This window comes from Drosophila nasuta, chromosome 2L (assembly GCF_023558535.2).
Source record: "Drosophila nasuta strain 15112-1781.00 chromosome 2L, ASM2355853v1, whole genome shotgun sequence".
NCBI classification, from domain to species: Eukaryota; Metazoa; Arthropoda; class Insecta; order Diptera; family Drosophilidae; genus Drosophila; species Drosophila nasuta.
Genome location: NC_083455.1, coordinates 27,424,512 through 27,443,650, shown reverse-complemented (window position 1 = coordinate 27,443,650; position 19,139 = coordinate 27,424,512). Strand labels below are relative to the sequence as shown.

General features: G+C 36.6%; 1 protein-coding gene and 1 long non-coding RNA gene across 2 annotated transcripts in view; one reads left to right on the top strand and one right to left on the bottom strand.

Moving 5' to 3' along the window:
• Positions 1–18,401, bottom strand: part of LOC132788629 (uncharacterized) — a 74,563-nt gene extending 56,162 nt beyond the window's left edge. Inside the window, exon 1 of the long non-coding RNA XR_009632641.1 lies at positions 18,237–18,401. This is a non-coding gene — a long non-coding RNA (uncharacterized LOC132788629). The remainder of the gene's footprint in view (positions 1–18,236) is intronic.
• Positions 18,402–18,477: 76 nt separating this feature from the next.
• On the top strand, positions 18,478–19,139 carry LOC132788623 (NADH dehydrogenase [ubiquinone] iron-sulfur protein 6, mitochondrial). The gene is made up of 3 exons (XM_060796123.1): positions 18,478–18,678; positions 18,749–18,925; positions 18,983–19,139. The coding sequence occupies exons 1-3, from the start codon at positions 18,544–18,546 to the stop codon at positions 19,049–19,051; spliced, it is 381 nt and encodes a 126-aa protein (XP_060652106.1). The 5' UTR covers positions 18,478–18,543; the 3' UTR covers positions 19,052–19,139.

Genomic DNA, 19,139 nt, shown 5'->3' with positions numbered 1-19,139 from the left:
AACCAACGAACCACAGCAGCAACCACAGCAGAGCAGAGCTGAGCAGACGCGTGACGACGCTGCCAATGGCCAAAAAGGCTTCCTGTTGTGCGTGGGTCGAGACTTCATCATCCATGTCGCTGTTGAAGCTGCTGCTGATGTTGCTGCTGATGCTGTTGTCGATGTTGAAGCCGTTGGCAGTCGACAAACTGGCAACAGCCACAGCAACATCAACAGCAACAGCAGCGTCATCAAATTGGTCGCACGCGTCATAAAAACCGAAACCAAAACCGAAACCGAAAATGAAAACGAAATCAAAGCAAAGCAGAAGTAAAGCGAAAAGCTATTTGAGGCCAGCCTGAAGCTCGGATTACCTATAAAACAATCAAATTGAATAAAGTGTTAAGCACTTGGCAACAAAATCCTCAAATGCGCATTAGACAACACTCAAAAGCTGTCTAATCTGCATAGATAAAACTCTTTTCTTCTATTACATGGCGTTTCCTGCTTGCTGTGAAGTTGTTCGCTAAAATCTGCGATATTAGCTAAAAGATTTGTTTAGTTGACTCTAATAATATGTTAATTAGAGAAATGAAACATAAGAGCAAGAACTGCAACTTTAAAAGAAGAAACAATTCATAATGCGGCATCCAATTATTACACTGAAAAAAAAATACTTAAATATACCAAAGTCTATACTCGGTACAACAAAATACTACTACTTTTAAAATTTTAGCAAAAATACTGAAATATACCACAAGTATACATTTAGTATCCCGAAATACATTTACAAATGTGGTATTAATCTTAAAATATACCGAATTAATATACTGAAAAAATACTGAAATATACCAAAGTATATATTTGGAATACCGAAACACTATTACCTTTAAAATTATACCAACAATACTAAAATATACCAAAGTGGTATTATTCTTAAAATATTAATATGCTGAAAAAATACTGAAATATACCAAACTATATATTTGGAATACCGAAATACTATTACATAAAAAGTGTGGTATTATTCTAAAAATATACCGAATTTATATGCTAAAAATACTGAAATATTCCAAACTATATATTTGGAATGCCGAAATACTATTACATTTCAAGAAATGTGGTATTATTCTTAAAATATACCAAATTAATATGCTGAAACATGCTGAAATATGCCATTAGGCAATACTATTACATTTAAAATTATACCATTTAGTAAAGAATATACCAGATGGCTTAAATTTATTTTTGCTTACTCCCAAAGTTTTGTGCGTCTTACAACGCATAAGATGAACTCAAAGCTTCCGCATTTGTCACATATTTTATCTACACAACAAAGCCAACGAAACTAGAGTATTTTATTCGTTGATTTGCTTAACAATTGTCAAACACAATGTCCCTAAAAGGCTTTACATTAATAAAGCGCTCGCATTCATGAGCTTACTCTTAAGTTAATTGATACAATAAATCATTTTGAAAATGGTAACAGACATCGAATGTTTTGCTACCAATTAACTGTTGAAAGCCAAAAGCCGCATTTAAACTCTTAAAGTAGCGAACATTGCTGAACAGCTTCTTTCTTTGATCGAATAAATCGAATGATTTATGAATGAAACAAGTTCAGCACCTAATTATGAGTTGTCGTCAAATTGACTATCGATGGCCATAGGCCGGATCATCGATGGTGGCAGGTAGCGTATTCTTAATTCCAAATTATAAACGCATAACTCTTTTACTTCACTTCTTCTTCACGCAGCTGCCACGCAGCTGAAGAGTTATTTATGGTATTTTGATTGCACTTAGTGAGTGTATTAATTTGATTATAATGGTTATATATGCGGCATAAATAAACATTTTGTTGGCTATTCACTTTTGCATTTCGCTTTGAATATTTATGTGGGACGCAAAAGACAGTTAGAGAAAAGACTTGGGAGCAACCTGCGACATTTGTGGCCCATAAATGTCGCGTAAAAGTGTCTCCAATTTATTAAGCCCCCGGGTTAGGCCCCAGTTTAGGCAGCAGCCGTAGCAGCAGGTAACTTCCGCCAACAACCCACACTCATCATCATTACCATCAAGAGAGCGTCATCATCATCAACATCAACAGCGCTTTGATGTGCAGCGAAATTAGTCGATAAACAAAACTAAACTAAAGTTGATGCTGATGTTGATGTGGTGAATCAAACTGGAACTGAGATGAGCTCTTAAAGCTGATTCGGTTTATGTAACGTGAAGAGCTGTAACAAATATTTAAGCGCCGTCTTTAGTTGGTTAATGAAGTGTTTTAAATTTGTTATTAGTCGCTTTTGCGGTCATCTGAAGCGCCGAAGATCCATTAAAATAAAGTGTGCCGAGAAATCAAAGAAGACAATGTGTCTATGTAACCCCATGACTCAAACACCTTGACAGCTGCATTTTAATATCAAGTCTAACTCTCTCTTTTCGTTATATACATCCACTATACTATATATAGATCCTTGCGGAGCTTGACTAATTAGGCAACAGCTGCTCATTTACCCCCTGTCGAGGTCAGAGACACGCCCCATACTAAAATGCTGAAATTATGATTGCGAAAATTATGACAGCTCGCAGAAAAAGCATTTATTAGCTGTTCCAGCAACCAGCAAGAGCACAAACAACAAAACAAATCTATAATTTCGATTCAAGGAAAATCACGAGTCAGAACTCCGAGGAGGAAGGGAGGCGAGAAAATTTATAGAGCCTGCATTGTGTCATGCAAATTTATGACAAAACATTCAAAGCCGTGCAGAAAGGTAAACAATGGACATGTTCTAAAGCAAATGCAACTCGCTCCCTTCAAAAAGGGGAACGGAGCGTGTGGAACGTGGCCTAATATAATTTAATTATAATTTCGAATGCGTGCAAAATTGTGAAAATTGCGAAAAGTGCAGACAAAACGGCAAAAGGGTTTTCCTGCTCTCCATTCGAATACGCAAATTTCCCGCATGTAAAACGAAGAAGAGAACCCTCAAACCCAAGTTAGGGGTAGCAACCCCTCCACTCTCTAGGAACGTCTGTTAACCACGCTTGTGTGGAAATTAAAGGATCAACGTCTGTCTGTCGACCAACTGTCTCAATACTCGTATAACAACTGTCCGATCCATATCGCACCCACGCGATAATGTCAATCAAAAAACTGTTCAGCTCCGAATTATTCAATTAACATGGGCAACAATTACACGCAGATAGCCCCGAGAAGATCGGTAGATAAGGCAGTTTCAGACAGTCCCGCAACGGGATAGAAATATCACACTCTCGAGACGAAACGAACCGGTTCCTATTTTCAATGAGTGACGTGTGACCAGCGGTCAGCCTAAAAAGAACACCCGCCGGGCAGAGAAAAGGGGCAACTGACCAGAGGAAATTGAATTAAAACAAAAGGTTACCTTTTCCTTTACCCGAAAATGGAAATTGTGAAGTAACCAGTGACCAGTGACTGAGCGAATGATGGACAGCGAACAGTTGCGTGTTTTAATAGGATTTACGTGCTAAGCGTAATTAGAGAACTAGTTCTGCGACTAGTCCGATATCGAGTACAGTTGCCCCGAACGTGTTATCGTTATCGCCAGCTATCGAAATTCGAATGTTTACACATTCAAGTGGTTTTTGCATAATTTACATACTTAATGAGCAACGCACACATTAGTCTATTCCCACTTTTGTAATCAACTATGAAAACAAATAAAAATTAAGTGAAAAAAATCTATAAAAAATTGTATCGTTTCTATAGCGCAAGAGAAAAAAAAAAACGTGATAAGAGTAGGAGAAGCAAAGAGTGCTGTATTGATATTACAAAACGCAGGCAACAACCCTTCAATGGGACAGGGGAGGGATAAAAAAAAAAGGGGCGAAAGGGTTACAGCCAACAGCTGGACTCATCCATCATTTGCATATGCAGAACTGAAGCTGAAGCTGCGAGGGGATAAGGATGGAGAGGAGAACTGGCAATTCAATTGCACACACAAGAGCACATAAATCAAATGCTTTGCCCAGTTACAGAAACAGTTACATTTATGGAGTGTGTTAGACGTTGTGAAGTAGGATTTGGGCTTGTAACATTCTCGCATCCCGATCCCGCATCTGTCATTCACAACAAAATCCCAGACACCAAGGCGAAGCTTCTGCTAATGGATAAGCCAGACAAGAGGATTAAAGTAGGCTAAAGACTTGCTCGATATCCTAGATGAGCTGGTCCTAGACTAGCTACTCCTTTGATTAAATATAAAAATAAAATAATATAAAATATACCAATAATATATCTATACCTTAGGGTATTTATTTTTCAATATATCCTAGACTAGTTGCTTTAAGCATTTTAATGGCCTGTAATTATTATTGATTAAGTATCCTATATATAAAAACCGCTTATCCAACAATATATCTATACCTTAGGGTATTTATTTTCACAATTACTTTCCAATTATCTCACAAACTGAATATTCATGCGAATGCATCTACTCTTTTTGAATGCTCTAAATTTATTTTAGTCTGCTGTCTGTTGACCTTTGGATAAAACATTGCAACAACTGAGAGTACCCCAATATGTGGTTCCCTTCAACTTCACTCCCCAATCATAGACACCCCAATTAACCGTATAAATTTCTATTCCCATTGGATTGGCCTCAATCCCATTCAACGATGCTATATCCCCACCGTATCGATGTTTAATTATGCAACGATAACGCTTTGCAGCATTAAATTCATTTGTCTGGCAATTTGTTGGTCATCAGAGTCTCGCCCATTTGCCAATATGCAAAACACTAACCACTCACAAAAGCAAACATTGCAGCACTGCCTCCGTTTGTCCGCCTCGTCGAAAGGACTCCACACAGCTGCCACAATATTTACCTGTATCTGCAATACAGTCAGGCAATCGATACTTGTTTGTTCGGGTTGCGAGTGAGAAAATGCAACAATCAGCAGAGACAAAAGCCGCAGCCATTAGAACATCCGATTGGATTCACTCGACAGCCAAAGAGGAAGGACATCCAGGGAGGATGTCTAAGGCAGACAAATTGTAGCCAAGATTTAGGTGAGCAAACAAAGCAATTTCAATAAGATGGGCAGTCTAATTATTGTTTGGATTTAGCCAAGTGCAAGAAGCGACTTAAAGGATAACCGAAGCAAGCAAAATTAATCAGAGCAAGAAATATGAGAAACACTTAAAACACAATTCCGAAATAAGTCCTTAGTTTACATAAGAATTTAAGAATTTCAACATAATAAGCAAGCTAGGAATCTAAATGGTGTTTGTAACATATACATCGAAATTTAAGCAATGTTTAAACAAGTAAGAAAGTTACGTCGGGTATTAATTTGAAAATGTACCAAAATGTACCGCAATAAATACTAAAAATATACCAAAGGTTACTGTTGGTATATTAATATACTGCTACATTCAAATTATACCACAGAGTGCAAAATATACCAAATACAGAAAATATACCAAAGGTTTTATATTTGGTATATTGATATAGTATTACATTCAATATATACCATAGAGTGCAAAGTATACCAGATACCAAAAATATATCAAAAGTTATATTTGGTATATTCAAAATATACCGTATAGTGTAAAATATATCAAAGGTTATATTTGGTATAATCAAAATATATCACATAGTGTAAAATATACCAGACACTGAAAATATACCAAAGGTTATATTTGTTATATTGATATAGTATTACATTCAAAATATACCATAAAGTGCAAAATATACCAGATATCAAAAATATACCAAAGGTTACAGTTGGTTTTTCCTGGAAGCTCAAAGCTATATTACACTTCTATCCTATGAGTAGCGGGTGTAACAAATCAAGATATGAAAAACCTTTCGTAGAAGTAGACTTTTCGTAGCGAATTCTAACATAATGTTCTACTTTAAAGACCATTAAGAGCTGTAAGTAAATAAACTTGGCATTCTAGTCTGAGTTTATTTCTTGGAAAATATTGAATGGCTTGCATCGATTTGCTCATTAATCCACTCGGAGCAGAGTTGAACCCTTCGAGTGTGGTTGAGCACACCTCTAGAAGTGTCAGTTGGAATTCAATTTAGTTTTCAATCAGTAGACATTATATGTACTATATGTATGTAGTAATAGTTGTTGTTGTTATTGAGGTTGAAGCTTTTCTGCTGAGGTTTTAGCCGATAAGTAGCTGCACGCATAAAACTTCAAATTGAAAGCGTTGCGAAAACACACACAGAGTGGGAATGGGAATCGGAATGAGAATTTACAATTGGAATGGAGGCAACTACCGTCGATGCAAGGGAAAACAACAGTTCAGTTAACCAGAAGGCAACACGCAAGAGCAGCGCTTGGCTTGCCCCGAGGCAAGGACGAGGACGCGGACGAAGAGCAGGAGCTGCATTCGCAGCCAGGACAGCGCACTGGGTAAATATAGAGAAATGTGGGCAAATATGATGATGATGGTTGGTTGCATCGAGTCGATTCGAGTCGAGTTGAGTTGAGCTCAGTTGAGTTGCTTGTCGATTGTCGGTTGGGTGGCTTTGCCACACGACACTTGGGACTCTCTCTCTTTCTCTCTGTTGCCCCTTGCCACTTGCCACATGGCTCTTGCCTCGTGGCGGGTCGCGCTAGTTTGAATTTCTGATGCGTTTTCGATTTTCCACGCGCGCATTTTCCCTCTCTAGTTTTTCCTCTATTTTCTTTTGTATTTATTGTTGTCGCTGCTGCTGTAGCAAAAATTGCAACTTTGTTTATTTAAGCATTGGCATCGATGGATGTTGTTCATGTTGTTGTTGTTGTTGATGTTGTTGCCGCGTGCTCATTTATACTTTGCAGCGTATTTATTTTTGATTACATTTCAATTGTTGTTTGTGTGTTTGTGCTTTGCATTGTTTTGTGGCATTTGTTTTGCCGTTGTGAATGGCCCAAAGAATTAGCCAAAACATTTTTCCATGCACAAAACCGAAAAACAACAACAACAACAACTTGCTTGTAAAATGCAAAATGGGATATTGCCAAAGGGGCTGTGGCTAAGAGCACACCAAAAAGAGAGAGGAGAGAAGACACAAGCGGGGAGACTTACAATAATAATTATAATTTTTTTTTGCATTTTCATTTCCCCACATTTTTTGTGTGGTGAGTGTGTATGTATGTAATTTTTGTGCTGTTTAGTGTAATTGCTGTTGGCAGCTGAAAAGGACAGTCGACAGTCGACAGCCGTGAACTCTGCCCAGCGGCAAAGTGAAAATTAAAATGTGTCGGCTCTTTGAGCAGGCAACAGCAACAACAGCAACAGCAGCACGAGGCAGCGCCAGGAGCAACAGCAACAAGAGAAGAAGCAGCAGCAACCAGGAGATGTGACAGTGGTCAGCCTACTGATAATATTAAAATATCTGAGCAAACAATTTGTGTGTGAAATTCTGAATTATGCTAAGAATTTAAAAGAGAACTTGACATTTCCCATTTCTATTCACTATTCTATTGAATTTAGGAATGTAAATTAATTGAAGAGTTTAAGATTAAATACTCTGGCTAATATAATACTAAAGCAGAATATACTAAAACATATATTATACTAAAATATTATATGGAATACTACAACATTTAAATATGCTAAGAATTTAAAGTGAACTTCACAACATTTGCATTAATTGGTCTTAGGAAGCCAAATTAAATTGCGAACCAAATATCAAACACTCTGTCTCATAGAATACTAAAACGGGTTATATACTAAAACATATATTATACTAAAATATACACTATTATATTATTAATAATCAGGAAAAGCAGATTTAAACTTTTTTTCACCTTATTTGATTTATAACTGTAACTGAACATTATATGAAGTTTAGTACAAAAATTTAACTCTAATTTCTTTTCATTTCAATATTGAATTTAGCATTTTAATTGAATTGTATTGACTTGTTACAAATTCTTGTGAATAAACGATTAAATTCATTTTATTTAATTCATGATAAACAAACTGAGCTCTAATTGCCATTCAATTCTATGTTGCCTACAGTATATGAAAGTTAAAAGATATAAATTTGTTCTTATTGTTGTGTTTAATTTAAGATTATGCTTCAATTGCAACGCAAAATAAGTTGAAGTTCAGCTTTAATTTCATTTCATTGTTCTGTTGAACTTAAGATTGTGGTTTAAGTTTAAAATCGTCTGGAATAAAGTAACAAAATTATCAATCGAATTGAACTAATTCAAGCTATACTATATATAACTACTGTTCATTGTTGTGTTGAATTTAAGACTGCCCTTTAAATGTTAATAGAATTTGAAATACTCTTGAATGGGGAAACAAAAATTATTTACTTGAATGCAACAATAATTTCTTTCAAATTTTCTTTTGCCAGTTCAACTAAAATTTCACCTGATTTCTTTCTCTTCTATTACTAAAATTTCTTCACTAACTTGACTGTCACACCCACTGTAGTTTATGCCTGACGCATGACAGGCCAGCAGGCGCATAGAGCGACATGGAGACACACACATAGTTAGAGGCGGCAGTGGGGCAGCTTAAGAGCATGTGTGTGTGTGAGTGTGAGTGTGTGTGTGTGTAGCTCCCACCTGCAGCTCTGCATTGCTGTTTACTCAGCGTACATGCGACACTTGAATGTCCTCTGTCCTGGCTTCCCCATTCGCATTCCCCTTTACATTCCCTCTCCTTGATGTCAACCTCATCCTCTTTTTGTCCAGTGCAATCGCATTTAAGGACTTAAACGTCGAGAAATTCGCGGTGCAACGCAACTGTCGCATTTCCGCATTGCAAATTACTTCGAGGCAACAACAGAGCAGAGCAAAGAGAGAGACAGAGAGAAGGCGGGAGTTTAGCGTTTTGTAATTAAGATAAAAGCGACAAAGACAGAGCAGAAGAAGTAAAAGAAATAAAGAAGGGGAACTGCGTTGCTGTCAACATTTCAAGTGTTTGCAACTGGCACAAACTACGATGCAACGCTGATCCACAACACAATTGATTTAGCCACCTAAATGAGAGGAGCTTAGGAGCGAGGACCTGCTGCGCAAAAGGATATGCCATAATTTAACCCTAGCAAAGAGTTGAACAACTCTGTTAAATTGTTAAATGTGGCATGCAAAATTGCATATAGTAAACGTCAGCTTAACGTGCCACACAAAAAGTGAGCAGTCCATGATGGACACGCCCCGCTGAGATCAGATAAAGAGAGAGAGAGACTATAGTGTAAACCTCAGACAGGCAAAACATGAAGTATAATAACAACAACTCGACTGATTGACAGTGGCCAGGGACAGCTGCAGAGATGCAGAGATGAAAACACGCCCGCCGACAAACTCACCCAAGAATCGAGCGCATTACAAGCTCATCAACGATCCCTTTTTTCACATTTTGGGTTGGTGGATGGACCAGCCCTCGATTGTCATTTAAATTGAGATTCAAAACGCGAACCCGTTTTCGTTTTCTATGCCTGATATTTTGTGACATTTCCACATTAAAAACGTTTTAAAAACACAACAAACATGCAGATTGCGAGGGATCTCGAAGACCTCGGGGACAAAAAAAGGGACAGCTTCCATCATCCGACAGCGAGCGCGCTAAAATCTGCGCTCAAATTGAAACATTTTGACCCGAAGTCGAACCCGAACGCAAAGTCGGGTCTAGACTCTGAAGTGGTCCAAGCATTAGAGATTAAAAACCAACAAACACGCTCATATCACGACGATGTTGATGATGATGATGCCCTTGAGATTGCCTCGGGGTTTAGTCGAAGGTCCGAGATATTTCCGGGGATTTCTTTCCCATTTTCGCTGTCATATTTTGACAGGCGAAAACAATGTGTGTGTTTAAGGCTCGCAAAGTGTGCAAATCTCAAGATAAGATCAACTGATAAGCAACGTATTTTGAAGGCTGTCACGAGAAATGTGAGAAAAGGGAAGGCAGAGAGTGGGGGGAAGGGAACTTTTGCGCAGCCGTCAATTAACGGCAATTTATAGCCGCAAGGGGCACGCGTTCCAGGCAGCACTCTAAAACGAAACAATTAACAATTGTTGTCGCTCCAGCAACAGCAGCAACAGCAACAACAACGAAGCTTGTGAGTTGCGCCTGCGCAACAACAAACAACAAATCAAACAACTTCAGCTCTGCAGTAAAATACAAAAATACGACACAAAAAAAAAAAAATGAAAATAAATAAACGGAAATATTTCCAATGGCGCGAAATGGAGTGCGCTTTAATTTGCATAAATTACGTGGACATCTAACGAAAAGGATGCAGGATGCAGCGCATGAAGAGCAGCGAATAAAGGGTTGACAGGGTTGCCACCACCCAACCACCCAACAGCATCCGACAGCCCAAGAGCAACGCGGCAACCTTCATCCGCCCGCTCGACAGACGCAATGCGTTCAAGTGGCTGCCGCCTGCACTCAAAAAGTACAGAACAACAACGTGAACGAAGAATGAATACTCTACACATTCTGTATAATAGAATATTCTTTAAATTGATATGATGCATGAATCACAATAATAATAATAAAATGGAGAACCAAAATACTCAACTCTAAAACATAAATATAATACTCGGAATAATGTAATAATAAATAATCAACTCTAAAAAATAAATACAATATAAATTTTTGGACGATTATAAATTAGATTATAGTCACCATTATAATAAGAAATTCTTGTTACAAAAATACTCATTTATAGAATTTACAGAACAGAAAATAAAACAACTTTGAATGGGACTAAAATAATTTATGCTCAAAATTAGTAACATTTATCATTATAGAAACTTTGTGTGATTAGTTTGCTGCAAACTCTATCAAACAACCAGTCACAAACTACTTTTAAAAGCGGTAAGATTTTTGCTTAAAATTGTATGATGAATGCATGAAATTAAATGATAACTAGTGAAAATAAAATAGTTAACCAAAATACTCTACTCTCAAAATATAAATTGTCGATGCTGATTAACTTGCTGTATAAGAAATTCTTGCTACAAAAATACTCATTCATAAAATTTATAGATGACAAATGAATATAACTTTGAATAGAAGTAAAATATCTAAGGCTAAATAATATCGTAGAAACATTTATATTTATAGAAACTTTCTGTGATTAGTTTGTTGCACATTATATCCAAATAATCATCACAAAATGCTTTAAATAGCTGTTAGATCTTTTGCTTGTTACACTTGTGAACTTGTGAACATAAAATAGTTAACCAAAATTCTCAACTTTAAAACATAAATATAATAATTTTATGACGATGCTGATTAACTTGCTGTATAAGAAATTCTTGCTACAAAAATACTCATTTATAAAATTTACAGATGGCAAATTAATACAACTTTGAATAGAAATAAAATATCTGAGGCTAAATAATAGAAACATTTCTGCTTATAGAAACTTTCTGTGATTAGAAAATGCAACTGTGAATAGGAATAAGTATGTCAAGCTTTATAGTATAAACTTTCTGTGAATTGATACTGACTAGTTTGTTAGATTCTCTATAAAAATGATCAGTCTCAAGCCCCTTTTGATAGCTGATAAGCCCTTTGCCCTGCATTGCACTATTGCAATTGCACCCAGGCACACATATGAGAGAGAGAGAGAGCACTTCAGGTTTTGTTTCAAACGCTCACAAAACATGCATAAAAAACAACGTTTTTTTTTGCTCCAGTTGAGTTTTGGTCGAGTGGTTGATTGCATTTACGGTAGCTGGACCCGCGACCCGCGTCTGTCCACTCAGCAGCCTCCGTTGCTGTCTGAAGTTCGCCTCGAGGCGGAAGCTGAGGCTCAGAGAACACTACACAAATGCTACCGATGAAGAGGATGATGAAGAGGAGAAGCTGGCTTGTTGCTTGAGGTGTGGCCGCTTAGTTGATCCGTGAAAATGTAATGTAGCTGGCAATTCCGATTTAATATGCGAGAGCAGCGACATCCCAAAGAGTTACACAAATAGCCAAAGGGCAGACAGGACAAAGGCCGAGGGAGAAGGAGGAGGAGCTCGTTTTAAAACCCGCATAATTGTCAGGATTTGCACGCCACGTTCGCAAAAGGCCCGCGGCTGAAAGGGTTGAGGGGCGGCTGTTGAGGTTAAGGATAAAGCGCTGAAATCGTGGACTTCCCTTCACTCCCTCCACTCAGTTCTATTTGCGGAATTCCCAAAAGTGAAAGCCACATTAAAGAGAACTGTACTTGTTGACAAAGTTGTCTTGAGAGCCAACGCAATCCCTTGGACCACAATCAACAGACAATTATCAAGCGTTTAATTTCGCGATTGGAGTTTGAATTCAGTGCGGTTCGCTTTTTATTCAAACACTCCGGGTGACAATGTCCCAGACACATCGCAGATGGGATGACAAAACCGCAAAAGCCAAGGGAGAGAGAGAAATTGTTGCGCAAGGAAAAAGAAAGAAAATTTGAAAGCGAGTCGACAATCACAATACGCACTGCAGGATGCCGTATGCCAAATAAAAAACACGCGCAGGATTATCGCAAATAAAAATCGAAGATAATTCGGGGGTGAATAAAGAGCGCGGGGACTGAAGAAACCTATTCAGCTAGGCCTATCATAAAAAAAAACACAGTTCGACAAAAAAAAGAGAAGTGAAATTAAACTAAAATTAATCGTTTGCACGTGCATTGCAATTGAATTGGAAATTAAAATCAAAACTCGAATTGACAAGCGAATTGGGAACAATAACAACAACAACAAGAAAAACGAGTGTAGAAAACTCTTCTCCTCACTCCTCGACCTGTCACCTGGTTCCATGTGTTCAGATCTATTCATCAAGTTGACATTGCAGATGATGATTAAAACTGAAGCTGAAACTCAAATTGATGGTAAAAGTGCGCCAGTTAATGATCATCATACGATGTGATAATGACGATGACGACGTTAGCTTGAGGACACTTGATATGTCTATCAGTAACTTATGGAGCTCGTTTCGAGTAATTTGTTCAATGTGTTTTCTGTTGTATTCCCATTTAACGAGCACAAAAGAAAGTTTTTTTAACAAGCCCCCCAACAAAAAAACAAAAAAAAAAATTGAAACGAGACGAAAATAAGACACGAAATTGAAGAAACAATTTCGACTTTAGACGACTTTGATTATGTCATAATGGAGCTTATTTGGGGTAGTCGTTAAATGCGATAAAACGCTGTGATGGATTGAGGAAAGACTTGCAGGAAAATGTGTTTCGAAATTGACAGTTGAAAACACTAAATGTGCAGATATATTGTACGGACTAAGTTAAGAGTTGGACTGATTAAAGATTGACACAAAGTTATTATATATCTGAAAATATTTTGTTAGAATTTCTTAATGAAAATGTTTCGAAATTGACAGTTGAAAACAGTAATGTGTAGATATTACTTATTATTATATTATTTGAACTAATTTAAGAGTTGGACTGATGATTAAAGATTATTACGAAGAATTATTATATATCTGAAGATTCTGAATGAGTAAGAATTGGATAAAACAACAAAAAGGTAAAAATGTTAAAACTATATAGGAGTTATATCGATTGTAAAAGAAGCACTGCAAAGAAATTATGAAATATATCTAAATAAAGGCCATTTTGGGATTGAAACTATAATCAACAACTAGAATAAAAAAATAATATGAAGAATTAATAGAAAGCTATAGAATGAAAATATGATATCTTAGGAAACAATTCATTCTAAATTCTGGATAAAACAAAGATGTTGTAATGTATTTCTGAATTAATATCATTTAGGTATCAGATCTATAACCGACAATATTAAAAAAAATATTATGAAAAACTAATAAATATCATTAAAATAAAAAAATAAGCTATAAACCGAAAAGATATCTTAGACAACTGTTCATTCTAACGACTGGATAATCTTCTGTCTAATGTACAGTACAGTAGACCCTCGCGTCAGGCACAACAAACACTTGAGTTTATCCAAGCAAACATCATAAAATGTCATAAAAGCAGCAAAAAACAGGAAAAGTCGAGTGCGGAGTGCTGGCAAATAATTCAAATATGCACCACCAACGATCGTCAGAGTGGTTGACTGGATAACTAAACCACCCCCCGTCCCCTGACCGTTGGGGGTCAACCGAGTGCCGAGTGCTGCCTGTACAGTGAACACACAGAGGTCACTCGTAAAAAGGGCCGTAAAAAAATGATTGAAATTCGTGCGAAATCAGCGGAACGTACGGCGACATTTTCAACGAGAGTTATTCGAAGAATGAATTATTAGAGGACTTTATAGACAGCTGAACGGACAGGCGCTATCTGCTCTCTCACTCTCTTCCTCTCTCTGTCGCACACTTGAGCGTGCAGCGCAGACGCGTCACGTTGAGCACTTGAGGCTAATTTTGTCGACTGAATGTGTAGAGAGGATTTTTTCAATGCCAGATTTTTTAATTAAACTTTTGTTGTTGTTGTTAATATCGAAGTAGAGGAAAATTGTCGCTTTAAAAAGCTTTTGTCAGCAATTTGTTGTGCATTGAATGCATAAGTGAGTGAATGAATGAATGAATGAATAAATGACAATCCAACTGCTGCACGCGTATTGAATTTCCCAGAGAACATGTTTTTTTTCTTTTTCATGCGAGAATAATTTTGAATAGCGGAAAAAACGCTTGAAAAATGAAACGACAACAAGAAAAACATCAGCAACAACAACAACAAAGTTGTTGTTATTTCTTGCTGCTATCAAAATAGCCAATGGCCAGTGGACAGTTAACAAGCAATGGCATTGACCATGTGCCCTCTCCACTCAGCTCACAAAAAATAACACACACACACACACCTCCCCCCTCTCTCTGCCACCAGGGACTTGCCACAGGTGAGCAGCAACATCGACAGCTGCTGTTGCATTGCATTTTTTATATATTTAGTTGTTTATTTTGGAAAGGTTGTTCGAAATTGGTTAACTGATTGCCCCACAGCAACAGCAACAACAGAAAACAGAAAACTGAAAACACAAAACTGCATTAAACTTGCAGCGACTAGCAATAGAAATAAAATCTATAAATCTAAATGTATTTTAAAAATATTCTCATGACTTCTCATCTATTCTCATCTATAAAAAAATCACTTAAGAAGCAATCATTATTACTAAAAATATAAAATATAATAACTAATATATATACAGCTAAATGTATTTTAAAAATATTCTCCTAACATCTCATCTATTCTCATCATTACTAAAAAAGTAATAATTATTATTAAAAATATAAAATTTAATAACTAGTATCTATAAAGCTAAATGTATTTTAAAAATATTCTCATCACATCTCATCTATATTCATCTATAAAAAAAATCACTAAAGAAGTAATCATTATTACCAAAAATATAAAATAACATATAGTATAATAACTAGTATCTATACAGCTAAATATATTTTAAAAATTTTTGCATGACATCTCATCTTTACTCATCTATAAAATAAATTACTAAAGAAGCAATCATTATTACCAAAAATATTAAATATAATAACTAGTATCTATCTATACAGCTAAAAGTATTTTAAAAATATTTTCATAACATCTCATCTATATTCATCTATAAAAAAAATCACTAAAGAAGCAATCATTATTACCTAAAAAGTATTTTAAAAATATTCTCCTCTATTCTCATCATTACTAAAAAAAATACAAAATAGAATAACTAGAATCAATGTATTTTTTAAATTAAATCATTAGCAAAAAAAAAATACATAAAGAATATGAGTTAAACGTTATCACACTTCTTACAGCATTTATAGAAATAATTATAATAACTTGGTTCTTTTTTAAACTCATAGATCATATAAAAGAACTTGTGTTGTATTGGAAGAAGAAGAAGATATTGAAGATTTTTATAACTTTGGCAAAGAAATAAATGTTGTTTAGACTTTAGATAAAAAGTCTGTCATTGAAATTTTTACAGCTAAATGTTATTTAAAAATATTCTTTATGACTTCATATATTCTTGTCTATAAAAAATCACTAAAAAAAACAATCTTTTTTTACAAACGACATAAAATAGAATAAGTAGAATATATCCAGCGAAATGTATTTTGTAAATATTTTTTGAACTTATCTCTATTCTATTCTCATCTATATAAAAAAACACTAAAATAATCAATCAAATTTAAAAACGATATGAAAAGAATATTACTTTAAGGTCATCACACTTCTTATAGCATTAAAAGCATTTATTATTGGAATAACTTGACTATTTTATAAACTCATAGAGCATATATGGGAACTTTTGAGGTATAAGAAGAGTACTTAAAGGTTGCAATATCCTTAATAAAGAAGAAAGGTATTTCAGATTTTAGATATTACAAATTCTACAGCTGAAATTTTATTAAATTGGTAAATTATATGATTTTAATAAAAATTATAAATACATCTCATCTCATCTCATTCCTTTCATTAAAATTATAACACTAATAATTTTATTTATTTCGGAAAAATATGAAATCTTGTTAAAGAAAGTTTTTATGAAATTTTAATATCAACTAAGAGTTTAAAACAAATATTTAAGAACAAATCTGATAAATCTATCTATGAATATGATATTACTTTAATAAAATATCAGATATATTTGAATGTTATATAATAATAGAATCTACAGCAGCTGATAACTTGTCTTCCCTACATGCAGCCCATAGATCACATTGTAAAACTTGTGTGATGTATTGGAAAAACGCCCCTTCTCAGAGGTGAGGTGGAGTGGAGGGGAGTGGGGTGGAGTGTGGTGTGGTGTCAACCCTTGTGTGCGTGCAACCACTCAACCACTTGAAAAGCGAAAGCAGCAAATGCGAATGTGGCAATAAATCTCAGACAAAGAGAGAAAAGACAACGGGAAATTTGTCACTTTCGCCGCAACAAAACAATTGACAAATGTCGAAAATTCTATACCAAAAAAAAAGGCAACAAAAAACCCAAAAATTTCTCCACAAAAACAACAAAAAAAAAAGAAACATTGCGGATGACGATGAGATATTATATAGGCGCTGAATTTTACGGTAAATTGCGCAAGGATAAAGGATAAAGGATTGCGGCAAGTCGCGAGTTAATCCTTTTAAGCAAAAACAACCCAACGAAATTGCCACTCAAAAGGTGAAAACTGTCGAAAAACATTCGTCCAGTGAGTCCTTTCGATTCCTGCTGTGCGCACGCGCCTGACTTATTGGCAGCTGCTGCGCAGACGTCGACGTCGACTGACCATCGACAGGACGAAAGGACGACAGGACGAAAAGGGGTCGGGTCGTAAAATGCGGTTGCCGGACAAATTGAAATAGCAAAATCATTTCTCGGCCATGGAAAATTGCATTTAATTACAGCGGCAAACAAATGCGATTAGATGCAGCAGGACAATTTTAGAGCAGGACTCGTCGTGTCCTTGGCCAACAACAAATTCACGCCTCGCTTCACAAAAGCACTGTAAATTATATTGTTAAACTGACCAGCGGCCGAAGAGCGACAGAGACAGAGACAGAGAGAGTGCGATAGAAGGGGGAAGGGGAGGAACAAAGAGAGTTTCATAATTGCAGCGATCGGAAACAATCAAACACAATGGGACCCCGTTGCCCTATCTCCCCCCTCTCCATCTCTTTTCCTCTCCCGCTGCTGTACTACATTGTTTGCTTAGGATGCTTCTGCTGCTGCTGCAGTTGTAGTTGTAGTTGCAGTTAGTTACATGACAGGACATAATAATAAATATGCCAACTAAATTATGAAACAACCCCTCCCTGCGACAGCACCCCACCCCTGGTCACGGTTGCGCAACTCACAATGTCAATTACACAAACAACTCACAGCATCAATGCTCAGTTAATATGAAGTCTCTCAGGTGCTATGCTGCAGTCCAAAGCAGTGCAATTTACACACACACGCATTCTGAATATGAATATGGAAAGCAGTGCAATTTACACTGTTTGCCTACGATACTGCTGTTGTTGCAGCCTGCAGTTGTTGTAGTCGTAGTGACATTTAGTTACATGACAGGACATAATAATAAATATGCCAACTAAATTATGAAACAACCCCTCCCTGCTACAGCACCCCACCCCTGGTCACGCTTGCGCAACTCACAATTACACAAACCACTCACAGCATCAATGCTCAGTTAATATGAAGTCTCTCAGGTACTGTGCTGCAGTCCAAAGCAGTGCAATTGACACACAAAGCAGTGCAATTTACGCACGCACCTGATGGCGAGTTTTGTAAATTATGAAAAAGTCGCTTATTTTACATCTATACATAGTATTAAATATGTTTAACAAAAGTGGCACTTACCCTCACTTTGTTTGCACTATTCTTCACTTTTTTAACACTTTACACTGAGTTTATTCACCATTTAAACTTTTTGTAATATCCGCACAGCACTTTGCAAGCTCTCTTTTTTCATAATGTTGCCACACTGCCGCAATAAGGTTAAGACCTGGCGCGCAGTCATCTGAGCAGCGTTGCCAATTGCGCAGATAAAACAGCTGTTGCGTGGCGATAGTTGTCAAGCAGTGTGGCCGTTTGTGTTGTACAAAATACTGCAGTTGGGCACATCTCTAAAACGAAACCAAATAATAAATTTTTAGCAATTAGCAAAATGATGGCCAGCAAGCAATTGGTAAGCAATTTAAGCAAAGTGGCACGCTCCAGCGAGCAACTGCTTAAGCCATTGGCCGCAGTGCGCTGCTCTAGCACACGCAGCGACATTGAGAAAGTCACACACACTGGCCAGGTAAATACATTTCAAGAGCAGTTAACGCGAGGATGCGATTACGCAAACATTTGTTTTCAATTTAAAACAGGTGTTCGATAAGGATGATTATCGCAATGCACGCTTCGTCAATGCCAAACGCTATGTCAACGAGAACTGGGGCATCAAGCTGATCGACGAAGTCGCTCCCACAGTGACCACCGAGCGCGTCGTCGCCTGCGACGGCGGCAACGGACCCTTGGGACACCCCAAAGTGTACATCAATCTGGTAAGTCGGGGAATATATTAATCTATAAAGGGTTGTACTAAGAGTATCTCTTTTTAGGACAAGCCTGGCAATCACACTTGCGGCTACTGCGGCCTGCGCTTCGTGAAGAAGGATGAGCATCATTAAATGATATAGTTCAAGATTCGAAGATTGTTAGTTGGATGTACTATATAAATAAAAACACTTAATAGCTACTGAATGCCTAATGAGGGAA

What these genes read in the sequence shown, in the direction of transcription:
- LOC132788623 (XM_060796123.1), top strand. Translation starts at nt 18,544, where the DNA reads ATGATGGCCAGCAAGCAATTGGTAAGCAATTTAAGCAAAGTGGCACGC. An exon ending in AAGTCACACACACTGGCCAG is followed by an intron (nt 18,679 to 18,748) that starts GTAAATACATTT and finishes AATTTAAAACAG; the next exon opens with GTGTTCGATAAGGATGATTA. An exon ending in CCAAAGTGTACATCAATCTG is followed by an intron (nt 18,926 to 18,982) that starts GTAAGTCGGGGA and finishes ATCTCTTTTTAG; the next exon opens with GACAAGCCTGGCAATCACAC.